Source organism: Poecilia formosa, unplaced genomic scaffold, assembly GCF_000485575.1.
Source record: "Poecilia formosa unplaced genomic scaffold, Poecilia_formosa-5.1.2 Scaffold50, whole genome shotgun sequence".
NCBI lineage: Eukaryota > Metazoa > Chordata > Actinopteri > Cyprinodontiformes > Poeciliidae > Poecilia > Poecilia formosa.
This window is the reverse complement of record NW_006799989.1, coordinates 108,881-128,301: the sequence shown is the minus strand read 5'-3', so window position 1 is coordinate 128,301 and position 19,421 is coordinate 108,881. Positions and strand designations below refer to the sequence as shown.

Here is a 19,421-nt window from a genome sequence, read left to right as displayed (position 1 = left end):
ACAGAAGTAGTTCATCTGATAAGCTCAGCAGTCTCTCAGCTCCACCTGGTGTTTGCTCATTGCTGCTACTGCTAGTCTGAAGGAGCTCAGTGAGGAAACTGAGGGGGAGTGTTGCTCTATGAGGCGTGAAATGTGTTGGACACCAGAGCTCCAAAAGGGGAGCTGCATGGAAATAGGTGGCGCTTTGTGGGAGAAAGCGCTTATTCACCACAGAATGACAGAAGGAAATAACATTACAGAGTGATATAAAGCTCAAAAAAGTTAATTCGACATTATACTGGCCCTTTTAAAATGAAACTGGTTTATTTACAGACATATAACAGAGAGCAAAACTTTGGCATTTGCTAGTCATTTTACTTCAACCTTACTTTTAGGGTACAAAAAGAAACAGCTTGGTATAAGAAGTCAAACCATATATAATTCATTTGATGCAGTTAATTTCAGGTAATTAAGCTCAGCCAACTGTATAGATTCACTTTTAGGTAAAAGTGAATATACCTAAAAGTGTACTTAGATTCACTTTTATCTAAAAGTGAAGCTATTCACTTTTAGATAAAAGTGAATCTGACATAAATCAGATTCACTTTTAAATAACTACCTAAAACTACCTAAAAGATTCACTTTTAGGTAGTTGCCAAGATTAATTTGGAAATCTTGGCAACTGTTTTGAAACTTCAAAACAGTTACCAGGGCTCACACCCTGGCGCTAACATGCGTCCTGAATGGGGGTCAGATTGTGTCCACACATTGCTAAATAGAGGTGTGAACACACACACACACACACACACACACACACACACAATGAGGACAACACAGGTGGCCTTGAATAATTGTGTCTGAATTACTTTGGGAATCTGTCTGTCTGTCCTGGCAACACATTAAATGACAACCGACTGACACGACTCTGTTCATGCTGCAGTTACCCGTTATCTCAACATGACAAAGAAAAACAAAAACGTATCGAGATCAAACTCAGCTGCATTCTCAGGTGAGGCGATTAAACCGACATCAGGAACACTGTGCGGCTCTAGGACTTGTTTTCGGATGGAAGTCTAACTTGTCAGAATCCCATTCAATAAAAACATAAACATTCTCTCACACAGAGGGAGTTTATTGACCAGCGGCTCTCAGCTATGCAGTTTGATCGTTTTTGGCGCTGATTGAAACCTGCCGCTTTCATTACACTTTAAAAATGTATCGACATGTGGAAGGTGCATCTACACAGCACGGTGTGCACAAACCAACAATCAAAACATCCCTCTTACTGTTTTAAGGGTTAAATTCTCACAGTGCTGATGCAGAGCGGCTTAAAGAGCCGCATTATTTATTTTCCACTTCCTCTCTCTCTCTGTTAAGCTAGGCAGACATACTCACAAGGACTTTGTACCTGGAATAACAAATGCGGACGAATCTTTGCCATGTTGAAGACTGAAGAACTGGAGCTCTAGTGGCTGAATGTACTGGTGATGTCACAGAATCGTCAGCAGATCAGATTGTTGCTCAGCTGACGGTCCACTGTGTGAAGTGGCTTCATCACTGTTTGCATGTAATGTGGTTTCAAAGTATTCTGTCTGCCATAAAAGTGTTCAAGTTTTCAAGGCAGGTTTAGCAGCCATGGCCTTGGATGTTAGAGTTGGGTAAAAACTATTACATTTTGTTATAACTAAGTAAATTGTTTTTTTGTTTGTTTGGTTTTTTTTTTCTAGAAATTAAGTTTTGTATCATGTTATAATGTTATTCGCTCACCAAAAGTATACCTGGAGTGTGGTTTGGATTATTTCATACATATTTCAGTAATCCTTGAATCTCCCATGGCAACCCATTCAGGGAGACTGAAGCTCCTCGTCTGGAGCTCATCTCCACTTTGCTCCTCCAGACTGGAGGCGGCAGCAGTTAGAAAACGCCTGGTGCAACTGTGAGTCTGCTACGTTGGACCTCACAGTCGCTCCTAAGAACGGCTGCAAACAGCATCACGGAAAGGTGTTGTTGTGACAACGTATCGGAAAGAGTCGGCGCTTCTTAAAGAGACGGAACCCCAGTTTCAACGAGTCAAACTACAAAGTCAGATTTATTTTAAGTTACATTTGATTTGCTGTATTTTTGCAACGACTGATGGTAACATGGTTACTTGATTGCGCTAAAAATAAATAATTGGCACTTTGTGCCAGAAAAATACATATTACCGCCCCTTTAGAGCAGAACACACACCCTGGTCATTTCAGAGTGTTAACCTGCCTGACTTTATGTGACATAAATTCCTGCTCCTCCCTGACTGCTGCTCCCTCCTCTGCTCCCGTATTCCCCCTCTTCCCTCTTCAGCCCTGTCACCTCCTCCCACCCGGCGCCACCTTTTGACCGGGCTGCTCTCCTCTCCTCTGGCCTTCTGCTCTTCACATCGGATTATCGCCACGCTCTGCAGACAAGCCCTCGCCGTGTAGCCCCGTAGCATCTGCATCGGGGCCTTTTTCTCTCCCCACACTGTTTCCAATGCTCACACCAGCTGTGGCACATATATAATTAACTTTAAGCTAAGAGGGTTTTATTAGTATCACCCACCCTATTTATATTTTAAGTTGTGCAAAAAAAAAAGAAAAAAAAAAAAATCTTGGCTGAATTTTTTCAGGTCATTTCAGCAGCACAAGTAATATGTTTAAAGGTAAGATATCTAAAGCTGTTACAGATAACTATGACATTTATAATGGACGCTCATTGGTGATTTCTCAGTAAAGTTTTAGGGGAGGCCACACAAATCACACTTAGAGAAAATTCCTTTATCGGATTTTTTTTCTTTTGACCAGCAGTGCCGTTACTGAAGGCCGTCTCCACACAGGATGACACAGCAGATAAATGCCAACCTAATTACGTCTTGTTTGGGCCACATCAGCCCTTTTTTTCCTTGTGAACCGGCAATCGAATGCGACGCCTGAAACGTCTTAAAACAATAAGAGCACGTCAGGCTATTTGTGCCTCTTTGGCGAGACAGCTAGTTATCAACGAACGGGAAAATCAGCCAGCTTTCTCGGCTCACTCGTTTGTAAGCTGGCTAGTGTTTCTTTTAATGATGCTCAGCTACAAAATACAAAACCAATAAATTTACACTTGATTAATGACGGCGTTTCTTACTGACTTCATAGAGCAACGGGATGCAGTTGGATGGTCAAGTCCACGTAAATTTTATAAATGATTTATTTTTTTCCTTTTTTTTTAACCTTTTCCAGGCCGTTCCGTTTTGAACTTGTTATTTTTTTAAGGAAAAAAAAATCAAGCTATTCTTCCTCCTCCATGTGTTCCTACTGCCATCTGCAGAAAAACACAGCTCAGTCAGAAACAACCAATCAGAACCTGGAGGAGGGTCTTAGTGCTGTCAATCACACTCTGCCAACTGCGGTACAGCTAGTCCCCTACAGTGGAGGACGGCGGATTAACAATTTCCCTGCAACAGTGAGTTGTTTCTCTGTCATTGGCAGTGCGTACACAAGTGTGACTGACAGCGCCAAGACCCTCCTCCTGGCTCTGATTGGCTGTTCTCTCCAGATTGCAGTAGCAGCACCAGGAAGAGGTGGAGGAGCTCAACGACACAGTGACAGTTTTACCGATATGTAAAATAATTGTTTATAGAAGTTACATTCTGCAGCTTTAAATGTCTCCAAAATGTGTATTTAATTGTCAGTATTTTGTGGAAATCACTTTGACATTAAACAGGTTATTTTTGATGGGTTTTTTTTTTCTTCCCCTCAATAGCCAACTTTTGTTAATCCTGATTTGTAGACACACACAAAAAAAGGTTAAACATCCAAGGGGTGAAAACTTTTTATAGACTTTATAAGCAGTTGAGAAGTCAATTCTACCTCAAGTTAAGGAAATGTCTGCTAATTACTGAATTTGAACAAAATAATAATAAAAAAAACTAATCTAACTGAACTACAACAGGAGAGGTTTTATCAACAGTATGTTCGTGTTATACAATTCAAATCAAACGTTATATCTTTCTAGACAGTGTACGTAAATATCTGGTTTTGACTGTAAAACCAATACTGTTTAATTCCTGCATAATAACTGCATGCAGGTACAAACCTCGACAACATACTGAAATCAATAACTCCTTTAACCTGGACTGTGGCCTCTCGTCGCCTCCCAGCCCCTCTGCCCTCGTCCTGGTCGGAGACGGAGAGGACGGGAAAGCTCCCTGACTCACAGCCTCCTTCGGGGCCACAGGGAGAAGTGGAGCGCACGGTCCTGGCCCTAGCATAAATATTAGCTGAAGGTCACGGTCACAGAGCTCACACAGGGCTACGCATAATCACCAACCAAGTCTCCTACTTAGTCTCCTTACTTCACGCGGCCCCTCTGTCGCATTACTGCCCACTGACTAAACACTTCAGCCGCAGCGCTCCCCCAAACCACTGACAAAGCTAACCTTGAAGGGTTAAAAGCCCGAGGCGACGAACCGCTTCCGACACCAATTTGGGCTTCGTGTTACGTTATGACACCACCTCGTTAGCGTCTCGCAGGCTCTAGCCTACATTTCCAGGGTTATCCGCGAATCCGTTTCTACGTTAGGCTTAAACGGGCGCAGCTGTATTCCGAGCCGCATTGTCGGAGATGAAAAACTGCCATTATAATATCCAACTGGAAAAAAAAAAAAAAAAAAAATGCTTTAAATTCAGACGCCTGCCTCGCAGATTTGTTCGACATTATCCCGAGATGAAACGCGGGCTGGTAAGAAAGGAGGGAGATAAAGGAGCGAAAAGGCATGTTATGTCTCCGTTGAATTTCATCTTTAATAGACTCTATGGCTGCCCCCCTTTTATTCCTCCTACTTTACCCACACAGCCTTGTTCCTTAAGTCAGCCGGCCTATTACTCCCTCTACGTGATTCTGCACCCACTCAGCACAGATGCACATTTAAACCCCCGTGGAGGCTTGCAGTAAAATGGTACTTAACTGCTTACTCGATTCTTTCACTCCCTTTCCTACTGGATTCTGCTCTCACTTTACGTTGCGCAAACTCTTAAAGCCTCGGCGTCGATGCCTCGGATTCCCCGTAAGATCTCTTGAAAAACTCTTCCTCCTCTCCGGCGGTTTTTTGACAACTAGTCTCGAGCCTCAAGGTCAGTGGCAGAAGACTCAGATTGCTTCTGTTGTGAGAAAAGTTCCTCCCTGCTTCTGTCTGTCGGAGCGTTTACGTTTACACTGCCGTCGAAAAGTATAGCTTCGATTTTTTTCTTTCTCCGTATTTTATCACCATACCAGCACAAACCTTAAAGTATTTCATTGGAGTTTCATGGCGTAGACCAGCAGAACATTGTGTGTAATTGTAAAGGGAAATGAAAATTACACATTGCATTCAACATTTACTGAAAATTAAGAAATGTGTTTGCAATGCGTTTGAAGGCCTCGGGTTGATTAGACCACACTGTTCAATGTCAGATTTATCCACTTGTAATATTTTAAAGGCAACTAATTTGACAAAAGTGCTTCCCGATTCAAACAAACAATGATATAAATACCAGAATCAAACATTTTGACCTGCTGATTTCATGATTCTGTGATCAGATCACTGCAGAGATTGCAGGAGTGTGTCATTCCACAAAGTTGAGGCAGCCACAGCGAAAGCTTGACCCAAACTATGTTTCACTCCTGATCTCATCATGCCTGTGTTTAACAGAGACTAGAGGGTTTGGTGAAAGTTGATGGGGAGGTGGATGGAGCAACAAACCAGCACAATCCTGAAAGAAAACAGCAAAAGATTTGAGACTCTGAACATCCAGCCGGAGCTACAATGTGATGGTTTAACATGTGTTTGGATGGTCCATCCCTACACGCAATGAAGAACACGTGACTAAATTTGAAAAACGGGTAGCTGGGACATGCTAAGCTTTGAGATTTCCTCCTTTTGCAAGCGAGGCAAAAACTTTATCCTTTGTTTTTGAAACACGCCTCAAAGGACTTGGGAGTTTTCACTGCAGCCAGAGGTGTTTTTACAAATTATCCTCTCAGCGGGACAGAAACAAACGTGCGAAACTCTCTTCAGTTTTGTATGTGCATAAAAATAAGGAAAACTGGGACTTGTAATATTGTTTAATCTCCTGCAATGCTATTTGTTGGTCTATCAGATCAGGAAAAAATGCCATTAAAACACAGTTAAGTTTGCAGCGGTAAGCAGTCCAAACGTGTTGGGTGATTAAGAGGTATTAACGAGCAGTAGAACTCAAATAAAATGTTTAATCGGGTTCATTTCAGGGTCTGTAATTAGTTAATTATATCTATTCGAAAACTATACATCAACAAAATAGGCAGTAGGTTCGAAAAGCTTTTTTGGTGCTAAATTATTGAATAAGTAGATATATGAGGTAAACAACAAAGACATTTTAGGTTCATGTATTTCCTATAATAGACAATAATAATCTTTCCCAGAGTCCAATCAGATTATTTTTGAAGCAAATTTTAACCCCCAGTGGGCCAAGAGAAGCAGATTTGTTGTCCATCGTTATTGTTTTGGGTCTGTGCGTCAGATTTATGGATGTACAAGAAACACAGTTCAAAGGTTCCGGCTTTTTTGTATAGAAAAAAGAAGAAAAAAAAGAAAATGCGATTAACTGCATTAAAAAAAAAAAAAAACATTAAAATTAATTAAAATTATGTAATTAATCAAAATTAGCACATTAACCCCAGTATTAATACTTTAGAAAAGTACTGTATGTCATTCCTTTACTCTATTTTATTTAACCCTGCTCTTATTTTTTTCTTTTACCTTATTTCACCCCAGCATCCCTCCTTTGTCCAGTGTAGTAATGTCTCTCTTCCACCTTGTTACCCACACACACACACACACACGCCGCCCCGCAGCCCTCCCTCCTTCCCTCCCTCTCCTCTGCGTTGAAGTCACTCTCTAATTGCTGTCTCCCCCCCTGCTATGCTTGGACCCAGAGGCTAAATGATTTCTACAGGGAGAATGGAAGCACATGAAAACAGAGATATTTGCAGAGCGACTTGCCTTTTTTATTATTATTGATGAGCTGCTTGTCAGGAGGTGTGTGTGTTTACAGTCAGTTTGGCCCACCTATTGGCACCATCATACAGGGTTTTCTCTCCTCCCCCCCCTCATTCTTTGTCTGTGCAGCTCTCGCTTTCCTGCAGTTTCGTAAGCCACCCTTTTATCCGAGGTGGGGGGGTTTTTCACACTTTGAAGCCATATTTACAAGGTTTTGGTGTTTTTTGATGCCCTTTTTAGTTTTGACGCTGTGTGGTATTTACGTATTTTCGGTGTGTCATTTGAACTCGGAGCTGTTTGGATGGTTAGCGCAGCTTCCAGTCACATTATTGGAAAGCAGAAGTTTGCAGCTGGAAATTGTTTGACTTCAGCACAGGTGATAATAAAAATTGTACTTTTTGTGTGTGTGTGTGTGTGTGTGTGTGTGGGTCAAAGGATCGATAGGATGCATGAAACATTTCTACATTCATTAGCAGCAAAATGTAGTTAAACTGGTAACATCAAAGCACTGGTTTGACCCTGCTAAACAAAAACTGACCTCATTAGGTAGATGCAGGTGAAGAATGGCTGTGTGGGCTGCTTAGCGTTAGATCTGCTGAAGATGAAGGGAATTTAAACAAAAACAACAAAAAAGCCCAATAACTGAAGAAGAAATTGTACCGTTATTGTAAATAGTACACAAGTGTATCTTTTCAAAACAAATTCTCCAAAAAAACAATCAAAATATCCAATGGGGTGGGGGGATATATTTTTTATATTAATATAACGCAATTGCAATTTTACTTTTGATAGAAGTGTTGTGTTGTCTTTAATACTTGTGACCCCAAATACCAGCAGAGTTGAAAAGGAGGATTCACGGAAACAGAAGAGCAGAGAGAGGAGAAGGACGTTCGAACCGTCCATCAATCCACAATTGATCAAATTCCCAGTCAAAAAAACGCTGATCAGTGACTACGGATTGGGTATCAAAAGAGCATCTACCAAAGTCTCAACCCTTTAATAAAGGACTGGTGGCAATCCACCTCTCTCAGCCCAGTTTCATCCCTTGGTTAAAGAAGAATTTCTCAAAGGAAAACCACAAATAATTTAGGTCTTTCGACATCCACAGTTAGCTGTTTTATAAAAATATCCAGGGAGTCGGGGGAAATCTCAGCGTGTAAAGGGTAACAGTGAAAGCTTCTGTTTGATGCATGCGACCTTCCAGCCCTCAGGAGGAAATACATGAGAGACCACGGCACAGTGAACAATATATCCACATGGGTCTGAGGGATTGCTACAGAACACGCTGCCCTGCTGCATTCAGAAATGTTACTGTAGCACACAGAAAGCCATGTGGAGCAAACACAGATTGGGTTAGGATGGGGTTTTCCTCCTCCGCCCCTGCAAGTATCCCAAATTGACTGTGTAAAGTTTTTTCAAATAATTTATGCTTCCAGCACTGACAATTCAAAAAAAATGCTGTTTTTTTTTGTCTAATAGCAGTCTAATACTCAAGATGAGCAATTTCAGTTTGAAAAAGATGACAAAGGTGTCAGAATAGCGTTGCAGTTTGTTCACTAAACCTCAGCCGGTTTCGTTTAAATCTTAGCACACGCCGTTTCCGTTGAGTACGATTTGGTAGCGACAGCTGAACGTGAGGCTGTAAAGAGAGGCACGAATGCAAGTATGCAGCTATAGTCGATACATGCCAGCCATAAACGTCTGTGCCTCCACAGACGTAGCACGAGAAACACCGACGGAAACGGCAGCTGCGTGATGCGCCTAAACGTCGTCGCCCAACCACTGCAGGAAGGGCTTCAACGAGACAACACGCTTTACCTTCCTGTGACACTCTCCTCCTGCGTCTCACTAATGATTTTCTGCAAGTGTTTTCACAATGTAGTGCAGATTGCACCCAGAGGGGTTGAGGCGCTGAAGAACCAGAGTTATCAATAACACGTTGGGCAGTAAGTGGGTTATTTGTTCTTCTGCATAGATCCTGAGACAAGAGTAAGACGTGCATTTTGTAGGACAGATATTTGCATGTTGTAAACGTTAAGCATAAATAACTAGAGTTCGACTAAAGCAGACTAAACAGGGTTGATGTGAATGCACTCTAAAATTACACATGTTTGAGGGTATATTTGGCATTAAGTGGCTTGTCTGTGGGCTGGCTCCCAGTCCAGTTAGCCCAACAAATTAATCTGCTAGAATTAGCTTGTTATGCTCCAACTATATAAAGTGATAGCGTAACACTATGCTATCACTTTTAACATAAAGTGAAAGCACACGATGGCAAAAAAGATAGATTAGTTAATCTAGAAACACTGATGAATAGAAATGGAAGTATTTTTTAATAATAAAAATAATAATAATAATCACAAGTCCATTGATGCTTGTTAACAACATGATGCATCACAGCAATTTGCAAACACCTCTGGGTAGAATGGCTGCCGACTAAAACACTGGCCATGTTGGTTGTTTATTAGAAAATATTAAGGTTGCATTCACTTGACACAAGTTCCAAGTATTTTTACACACCAGCCCACGCTTGTGTTGAGATATAGTTACTATTATGCCACCACACTACACAATGTGTTATGAATATGCATTGTGATGTTAATGATATGCTAATTACAAAAATAGCCCAAGTCTGTTTCCTGTTGCGTTGCCACTACATTTGCACATTTGCTAGCACGGCTACGTAGCTCATGCACCGAAGCTGCTTTTAAGGTGACACAGGCCAAGATGGAGTCGCCTCACTGAGAGGAAGAAACTGTTACATGTCACGTTTCCTCCCCGCATGAGCTGCTGGGGAGTTTGCATTTCAAGAGAAGAGTAACGGGAGAAGAAAAGCTAATCAGAAAGGCTTTTTTTCTTTTAATCCCTGCTCTGCTGAGGCGCCTTTTATTCTCAAAAAATTTTTTGTTGCCTTCACACAGCCTCTGCAATCACTTGAAACCCCATTACAGGCCATGTGACAGCATCAATTAAATTCACAATTATCATGGGGCAGTGACACTCCAGCATGAGAGCGTATAGCAGCGCAGCAACGTGTGTGTGTGTGTGTGCGTGCGTGTGTATCGGGTGTGATCTGCGTCTTTGTGCGTGTGCAGGCGAGAGACAAAGAGCGAACATTGATAGGGGAAAAACTCAGATATGTTAATGCTAAAAGGTTTCTCACTATTTTTTTCCTTTTAGTGACTTCTGATCCTGAACAAGTCGTTTACAAAAAAAGACTCAGATCTCAAAGAGATAAAAAAAAAAATTCAAGGGCTACTTTCTCGGTTTTCTTTATTGACTGGTTCTTTTTAGATTTACTCTTTTTCTCTCTATTTGTTTCACAGAAAAAAGACGAAAAAAAAACAAACATTCACAGCTACTGGAAATTCAACCGCCTGCTTTTCCCCGTATTTGACCCCATAATTCATTATCAGTTTAACAAAAAGATTATTTGTCTCCCACTGCCATCACCAGATAAGAGCCTTGGCTCTTGTTTCCAGCTTTAGTGGAGATTTATTCAGACTGGAAAAACAAACAATAAGGCTGATTAAGACATGCAACGATAACGTGGCGATAAAAGAAAAAAAAGATTTAAAAAAAAGAAAATATGAACACCGTCCTTGCTCAGTATCCGAGACCAGACAGCCGAGTTCAGGTGAAAAATGCATCCCGACTCTCGGGCGACCGCGTTTGCCGTTGACTGAACTGGTTTGGACCCGGGCTCTATCTGGCCAGATGGCGGCGTTCTGGCCTGCGCGGTGCAGCTGGGATCAGAACGCCGTCGCTGTAACTCTCTCCATTAAAGCACAATCAAGGCTCCAACGGTGAAAGGGGGGGAAAAAAAAAAGAAAGAAAGAAACACTGGAGAATGTTTACATTGATTATTTCTCCAACTATAGAGCCTACACTACAGCAGAGCTGAAGATTAAAAATTCATAAGCGTATTAAGGTCTATAAGAGCATTATTCATGTGTGCTGTCACTGCGCGCTACGGCGAGGTACTAATCGGACACATCTCTAAGCGAGGGCACGCATGAAAACACGTCGTCACAGCGGAGGTCTGGGAACTCTCCCAAGTGTCGACGCCGTCGCTTGCACATGTGTGTGGCCTGGCGCGGTTCCCTCCTTGAGTACCCTACAATGTGCTGGCACCGACACCTGCTTGACACAGCAGATTGGCACTAATGGCTTTACACACAATGCCATCTGTAAGCTGGACTGCTGGCTCCAACGTCTTCTCCGAGCCCCACTAAATCACTGCATTCTGGTCAGGCTACACAGTTTTGCGTTTGGCTGCTGAAACGAGGCAGAGCGGTACACGGCATCGGGGCTCCTGAGGACGAAGCGAGGTGGGAACACGGCAACGCTCCTGGGAAAACTTGAAGTTGTTTTGTTGTCGCGAATAGAGCGAAGGCTTCCAAAATCAAAAACTATTTAGGAAGTCATCTTTAATGAGTGTACTACATACCAATCCAGGGTTAGCGACTATATAAGTGGTAGTTTATATGCTTTTTTTCTTATTTTAAAGCAGGTTTTAATGGCTGAAACAAAGTAAAAATGCTCCCGCTCTTTGTTTGTGCAGACAGAATAAGGAATTGATTGATCTTATAGGGACAATGTCATTTTATAGCAACTCTGTTACCTTCAGTTGTTATAAAAATGATATACCAAATATGACTTAAGACATTCAACTTCACAAAATTAGCGCCTTGAAATTGCGTCTCTTTAAAAATGCCGCCCTTTTATGAAATTCCGCCTTCAGGAAGTCACCACAACATCGCTCCGCTTTTGACCTTTTAACAAGGTTTTTTCCCGTTGTTGCATTGGGCGGCGGTTGTTTTATTGGGTTCGGTTGTTGCCCCATTCCCCCGGGCTTTTGTTATTTGTTTTTGGTTGTTTTGAGGGGGTTGGGTGGTTGGTTTTTGGGGCGGAGGTTGGGGGTTTTGGAACCGGTTTGTTGGCCACCACCGGGTTCCTTTTCCTTCCACGTTTTTTCGGCCCCCTTTTTGGTTCTTCGTTAGGTGTTCCCGGCGGGTGCCGGGTGATATGTAATGTATTTGGAAGCATTTTGAGAGTAGCATTACCTGGGTAACGGCAAACCTTCTTTAAAACAAAATTTGTAGTTTGGCTAGCCACAACAGAAAATTTCTATTCCACAGTTTATAATAAATTGGAAGTCTATTTGATCAAAGTAAAATAGTTCCTTTATTGTGCAATAAAATGGTGCTATGTGCCTGAAAAATATATAATACATCCTTCAAGACAGTAGTAGTGTTGGTCGTTCTGGCCAGAAGTCTTTATTTAATCAAGCCATCGGTTTAACTCAACAACTGCTCCCTGTTTCAATTCAAAATAAGAGTCTCAAGCACAGATACAGGGTGTCAGGCTTACAGCACAGGTCTTCATCTGAAGGACTCATAATAATGACTTAGACTTATTCAAACAGGCGAGTAGGAAAAACTTCAGTTTGACCAAAACTAAATATTTTGTCGAGATCGAGTTAGCATGAGATTTCTTCACACCCCCAGCTCAGACCTTTATCAGTCAAGCTGCAAAAGAAGCCAAATTGAATGTTAGCTAAACGGCAGGGAGGCTGGATAATTCAGGTCGCATCCGTATGTGGGCAAGAGGGAACCAGGACCTAAAAATACGAAAGCAATTTATGCCTTTTTGTCTACGAAAGTGCGAGACGCGTCCCACTGTGCTGGAAAGCTCATAAACAGCAGCCCGACTCAAAGCACTAACACTTACACAAACACACTTCTCGCTCTCTGTGGCTTTCTGCAGCCCGCAGCAGTCACACAGGGATCATTACTATTCATTTGCTGAGCAAACTGGCCACACAGGCTTATAAATTAGCTCATCTACAGCAGCTGGGTTCAGGAGACAGTTGGTGCATGCCTGGGACAGGGAGGCCGGCCATTACAGCGCCCGGCTTTCGAGACACCTTCTGTCCAGTCGACGTGACCTCCCTGAAGCTCGTAATTCTTTGGAAAGAGGAGAGAATGTGTGGCGGCGTGGAGCCGGGTGGTGAGACAAGCGCGGTCAATGAGTGTAATAAATTGCAGAGCCGCAGGACCACGGCCCCGTGCGCGTCCGGCAAAGGAAGAGCGCGGCAGGAGAACGCCGTCAAACCGAGGAGCGTAAATCAATCTGAATAAAACATCATAAGCAGGACCTTGCAGACCGACAGGGAGAGAGAGCCGACAGGTCCGACCTACAGGAGCATGAGGCAACACTCTGACTTCTCTGCCTCGGAGACAGGATCAATGGTGGAGGATGGCAAGAAACAAAAAAACCAACCTATTAATTCAGCTGGACGTGTCAATTCCCATTGGTGTGTGCAGATTGGTGCTGATCATGTCTAGCCTCTTGGGCAGAAGAGAATCTGGGGCTTTTGCTGAGCCTCAGTGGATCATTGATGCATCGAACATTTTACGACTACCTGGAAGGCGCCGCGTCGCAGCCGAGGAATGTAAATCAATTCCAATTGCAGGGTTATGGCGACGCGCACACACACAAAAAAAAAACTTGAAGCGTGACTCTGGGATTATATTACACTAATCACCTTCGGTGTAAGGAGTGCAACGGAGATGATCACCTGAGGTTAAATAAGCTACGTGAAATACTTGAGTGCCTGGGAATTTCATAAAATATTCAGAAAATTGTTCGCAGCATCTGAGCAATAAAAGGTGAACAAAGCTTTTTTCTTTTTTTTTCTTTTTTTTGGTTTTTGCTTCAGCACATTTTCACTAATTACAAAGAGCTTTGGGTCCAGCAGCAAACTGTGCTGGATGGATCCATGTCAGAGGCATGGGCAGGGAAGCTGGTCAGAGTTAATGCAAAGATGGTAAAGTGGAATCCCAAAGGATAAACCTGGTAGAGGCTGTAAACGCCTGGGGAGGTTTGCCCTCCATTTGGACAAGCCTTATCTATAGAGTAGCAATTGATTGATTGATTGATTGATTATTCATGTGCTAGAATGCATAGTCAAAGTCCAGGATTAAGTTACCAGAGCCTTGGTGCTGTAGTAGGTAACTTGTGTGACAAAATTATCATTTTTCAGATTTGCTAAAACTGTCACTATATCAGGAGAGTAAAATATGAGACAGATAATCCCCCCACCCTCCCCCCTTGCTTTCTCTAGGCTAGTTAGCATGTATATGCTAACTAGCCAATGATGGCGGATTAACAGTTTTTCTGTAACACTAAGTTGTTTCTCCTCCATTAGCACAGCAGCAGCATGTACACAAGCGTGATTAACAGCACTAAGACCCGCCTCCTGGTTCTGATTGGTTAAATCTGACTGCAGATGGCAGTGGAGCCATAGAAAGGACGCAGAGGAGCTCAACTTTTTCACAAATAATCTGTTTCATGTTATACTGTCACAATATCATGAAAGTTTTTATAACAACATACTGCACCTTTAATTAGAAATAGAAAACTCTGGAAGAGCTCCAGAGATTCACTTTTCAGATGGGAAAATGTGTCAAAAACAGCGCTGTTATATGTGCAGGGGACGTTCTGCATGTTTGGCAGGACAAAAGCCATGTAAGGGTCACGATAAATGTATCCTACATGCAAATGCTGCATGTGTCAGGAAGACTAACGCCGCACATCACCCTAAACACACTATCCACTCAGTGAAAGATTGTGTTGCCGTGGGGATTCTCTTCTCCAGCAGGGACAGGGAGGCTGGTAGGAGCTGCTAGGAAGATGGATGAAGCTAAGTACAGGGCAATCCCAGATGAAAACCTTATTTCACACATTTTCTTTTTTTTTTTTTTTTTTTGTAAAAACGTCCAAAGCTTCTACATCAGAACAGGTAGAGTTTTTTTTTTTCTTTCTTTTTTACTTACCCGTCCAATGAGCACAGGTTCTGGGCCGGCGTATTCTTCGATCACAAAGAACTGGTTCCAGATCCAGCTCCTCCTGCTGCGAGAGCGTGACCGCCTCCCCTCCACAGGCCGCTGTGCCCCCCGCTCCAAGTCCGACTCCGACGCTTCTTCGAACACGAGGCCATTTCCATTTACCGGGTCAGCGGCTTGGACTTCGGCTTCTTTTGCGCCACGGCTCCACTTGGGAGCGGGCTGGAGCCTCAGGACATGGCTGCTGTTGACAAGTTTGTGGTCTTCATCTGTGAGAAACTTCGCCGTGCCGGGATCGGTTCTAGCGGCGCGAGCTGACTCCGTTAATGGGTCTCTGCGGGAATCTGCAGCTCTGCTCCCTCCTCTTGCTCCCAGGGGCTGCATCGTCAGCACAGACGGGGGAGAATCGTTTGTTTCTGGGAGAACATACACAGGGAGACGCTTCGTCGATGCAAACGGCGGCTCCGTTTGGCTGATTATCGCCTCTTTCTCGGGGCCGGGGCCGACCTCGCTGCGAGGTGTCGACAGGGAACGAGTGAGGTGTTTGCTCTTGTTATCACCGCCGTCGGAGCTCGGTGCTCCCAAGCTGTCTTGCCCTTTCCTTAAAGCCGGCTTGGCGTCGCTCGGCAGATTAATATGAGTAGCGGTGTTCTGGCGGGGGTAGAGATCTGGGCTGGTAACCGAGCTCGCATATGGAAATGCGGTCTGATTATCGAATCCAGCGTGAGGCTGAATGGCAGCCATATCTTGTCTCTGCTCCCTCTGAGTCTCTAATGGCTCGTGATTAACGTCAATCAAGTCTCTCTTCCTGCTCCGGCTGCCCTTGCTCGGAAAGCCGAGGCCGGGAACTTTCTGCATTTGGGAATTGACGATCCTGACTAAGTTCTCTTTTGACAGCAGCTTCAGCACGCCGTAACTCCCGGTGAGGTTGAGCTTTCGGCTTGAATCGACGGTGAACCCTTTCCCGGGCATGCCTGTGGTGTGGGCGCTCAAATCGGGCCTGCTCCTGGACCTGGTGCCGGATTTGGCCCTGGTTTTATTGGAATGCAATTCCGCCTTGTGATGGACGAAGGATTTCTCCGACCGCACCGTGTTGGAAGTCTCTGCGCTTCTCGTGCCGTTTTTAACTCTCCTCACCTCCAGGTTTGATGCCTTGCTGCTGGACAACGCAGCCGGCGTCCCGTCTTTTCTACTGACGGAGTCGACCTCGCGCTTAGGCTTGAGGGATTGCCTCTCTTTGTTGCTCAAAACCATTTTGGCGTGAGGAAACCTGGAGTCGCTCAGCTGCTCGCGATTTATCAGGTTCCTCAAAGTGACCATGGGCATCGCGTTTGAATCCTCGCCGTCGTCCCATTGGTCTGCAGGTTTGCTATCCCCTCGCCTCGCCATGTGCAACCCGGCCGCCCCTCTCCTGCGTAACACCTTGCTCGCCGAGGCCCCTCCCAAAAGGACCTCCCAAAGGGACAGGAACACCAACAGGAGAAGATTCCTTGCAATCATCTTGTCTTGTTGTTCTAATTCGCACGGGGGATGGAATAAGGCAGCTCTTGTTTTCTGACTGTCTTCATTCTCTTTTGTTTTCACCTCATCCCCCCCTCGCTCTCCCCTCCTTTGCCCTTCACGCCGAGCTGGAGGGCAGGTGTCAATCACTTCCTCCTCTTTCGTCAATGCGGTCCGATATCTCCGTCTATCTCACAAAGCCTCGGCGAGCTGTTTTTCTTCTCTCTCTCCCCGTCTCCTCCCTCGCGAAGCGTCTCATTCAGGTTCCCGCGGAGACTCGAACACCCTGGGAGAAAAGATAAAGATAATTAAGTCAAAACTTTAATCATTGCGCTGCGTTAATTAAAAATGGAGCCACGCAGACAGGTAGGACGATTCACAGGCAGGCCGGGGAGACCTTTCGACACGGCAACAATCGCGTTTCTGCCAGCACAATGGGGATTTTAAACTCTGAACATCTTTCTATTTATGCCCTCACAATGGTACACATTTTATTTCTTTTTCTGGGGAGGTCAAGTTTTATCATCACAACGTTATGCTTTCAGTGCGTTGCAGAAGCACCGGTAGAAGCAACGAGGACGGTAATAATCAGAAATGCTGCAAAGAGGTTCAGGGTGACTCTGGAGGAGCAGCTGACATCCACAGCTCGGGTGGGATAATCCGTTTCCAGGACAGCCGATGCATTCGGAAAATTAATGGAAGAGGGGACAGAAGGAAACGATTGTCGTAAGAAGCCTAAATACGTCCTGGTTTAAAATTTAAAAAGAGGAGACAACATAAAACCTGTGGATAAAGGTGCTCTGGTTCAGATGAGACCAAAGCTCAACTTATTTTAAAGGGTTATGTCATCAAATTCAGCATCTATACGGTGAAACATGGTGGTGGCAGCATCATGCTAAAAAGACACTTTTCTTTAGAAGGGATAAAGAAACTGGTCAGAGTTGATTGGACGATGGATGGGGTTAAGATACAGGACAACGCTGGACACATGAAACAGAAAGACAGATCCATAATTCAATGATTAAAGGATATCTTGTGCTAGAATGTCCCAGCTAATATAAAACTAAAGAAATTTGAAGGAAAACTTGAAAATTAATCTTCACAAATGATCTAAATTCATCTATGTTGCTGAGAAGAACAGGCAGAAATTTCAGTATGTAGACGTACAACTTTACAGGAAAAGGTTTCTCTGCTGAGAAACTACTTAAAGTGGCTCATTATAAACCATGCTAAGTTGTTCAAATTTGTAGTATTTAAAAGCCATGTATAATTTCTCTTCAAAACACATAACAGGAGAAGACGATGCACACTTTTGCACAAGAAAAAAAAAGAGAGAGAGAGAGAGAAAGAGAGAGAGGCAAGCTCGGACAAGAGAAAGCCATCTTTCATAACACTTTTGATTTCTGATTAACCAGCTGGTCGGTCACAAATCCTGTCAGATAAACGTCGATTCAGACGAAGCCCTTCACGTAGCTGTACTTAAAGGGCGTGGAGCGAGTCAAAAGGTTGCCAGGTCTCGTTCATCACATTGCTGCTTTCCGGGTGTCGCCCAGCGCTCCAGACGCACACGCGAGAATCAAAATGTCAGATATCCATCAGCGTGCACGTCTCCTGACATGACTGGACACTCCTCAGTGAGGTTTCAATAATGCCTGCCTACACATCTGACAAGCCAATGTAGTTGTTGTTTGCCAGACCGCATTAACATAACAAGGTTTTCTTTGCTGCCACGTGTGTGGAGACAGACAGGGATTCGCAACGCGAGAAAACTCGGAATTCGGTGTCGCAGATTTCGCAAAAACATTTCCATGATATCGCGGAGCTCGCAGGAGATTTGGCACGATTGGAATGAATACACACAGACACACACACACATACATATGTACAAAAATAACCCAAACCATTAGCCTGCATGGCTCTTGAGTAAAGACAGCAAATATGAAACGACAGTCGTCTTCGCTGGGGCTGCACAGTTTCAGGACGATGTTTCACTGCGACGCTATTTCTGAAAATGCGATGACTGCATTCATGATTAACTCTCATTTTGAGGAAACTTTTCTTTCCGTCCCGTTACGTAATGTCCCCACGACTCACTGCGAGCCACAGATAGAGCAGGGACTATTAAAACGTTACATTTCAGCAAATACTGCAAACGATGCATCACAATTACAACACTTCACATGAGGATGTCTGTGATTGCAGTTCGACATCACCTGCACCTCTTGTCGTCTCGTTATCTCTGCGTGCAGTGTCACAATTATGAAGAACTGATTGGATATTTGTATTTGCAATGTGTGGGAAGCTACGAGCCTTACAGCGTCTCAGGAATATCTGAGTGTGTGTGATTTTATTTCAAGGCTCTCCTTTACTTTTCAAAAGCAAATATCCAAATTTTGACTCCTGAATTCAAGGGAAAGGTTCAGTAGCCTTCTTTTAATTAACTGATCAGCAGTGTGAAGCAACACCAGTGGCGTTTCCGTTGATTATATAATCGTGCAATTTCACATTTCGAAACAGAAATGGAAACACAGCAACTTTGAAAAAGAAAAAAAAAAGTTTTTTGATAAGTTTTGGCTCTTGGATGGTGGTGTTCTTTTTTTCTTTTTGGCATCTCATTAAACTGACCTGCACACCATCTCGTTATATTTAAATGGTTTTGAATCCGTTACATTTTTGAACCGGTACACCTTGATTCTGGCCACTGAGTTTGGTGTCTATTTGCATGCAGTGACTCACCGTCGCTGCGTCGGCAAACTTTTTCTGAGGACAAATCTTTCCAGTTGTGGACAGTGAGCCTGAACACACACCAACGATAGAACCATAAAAAAGAATAAAAACCCATTCATTTCCCCAGTTCATTCGTCCATATCTCCTTCCTTTTCTCCTGTTGTCTTTGCACATCCGTCCCAGACGGCCACTCAGACTAAACCGGGGGGCTTCACATAAAATCTGATAATGTGGCAGGGGCCGTGTGGAGGCGCGTGCCACTTTATCACATAAAATCTGATAATGTGGCAGGGGCCGTGTGGAGGCGTGGACGTTTTTATAATCGTGCTTTAGCACCGGGAAACAATCAA

At 43.7% G+C, this 19,421-nt stretch overlaps 1 protein-coding gene across 1 annotated transcript in view; it reads right to left on the bottom strand.

Annotated features, from left to right (window-relative positions):
• Nucleotides 1-5,612: 5,612 nt before the first annotated feature.
• The window catches only part of LOC103138422 (uncharacterized), a 103,012-nt gene continuing 89,203 nt past the window's right edge, over nt 5,613-19,421 (bottom strand). The window contains exons 4-7 of the mRNA XM_016671779.1: nt 14,836-16,630; nt 12,990-12,999; nt 8,323-8,328; nt 5,613-5,659 (exon numbers count right to left, since the gene is read on the bottom strand). Coding sequence (XP_016527265.1) covers nt 5,628-5,659; nt 8,323-8,328; nt 12,990-12,999; nt 14,836-16,344 — 1,557 coding nt within the window. The 5' untranslated portion in view covers nt 16,345-16,630 and the 3' untranslated portion in view covers nt 5,613-5,627. The remainder of the gene's footprint in view (nt 5,660-8,322; nt 8,329-12,989; nt 13,000-14,835; nt 16,631-19,421) is intronic.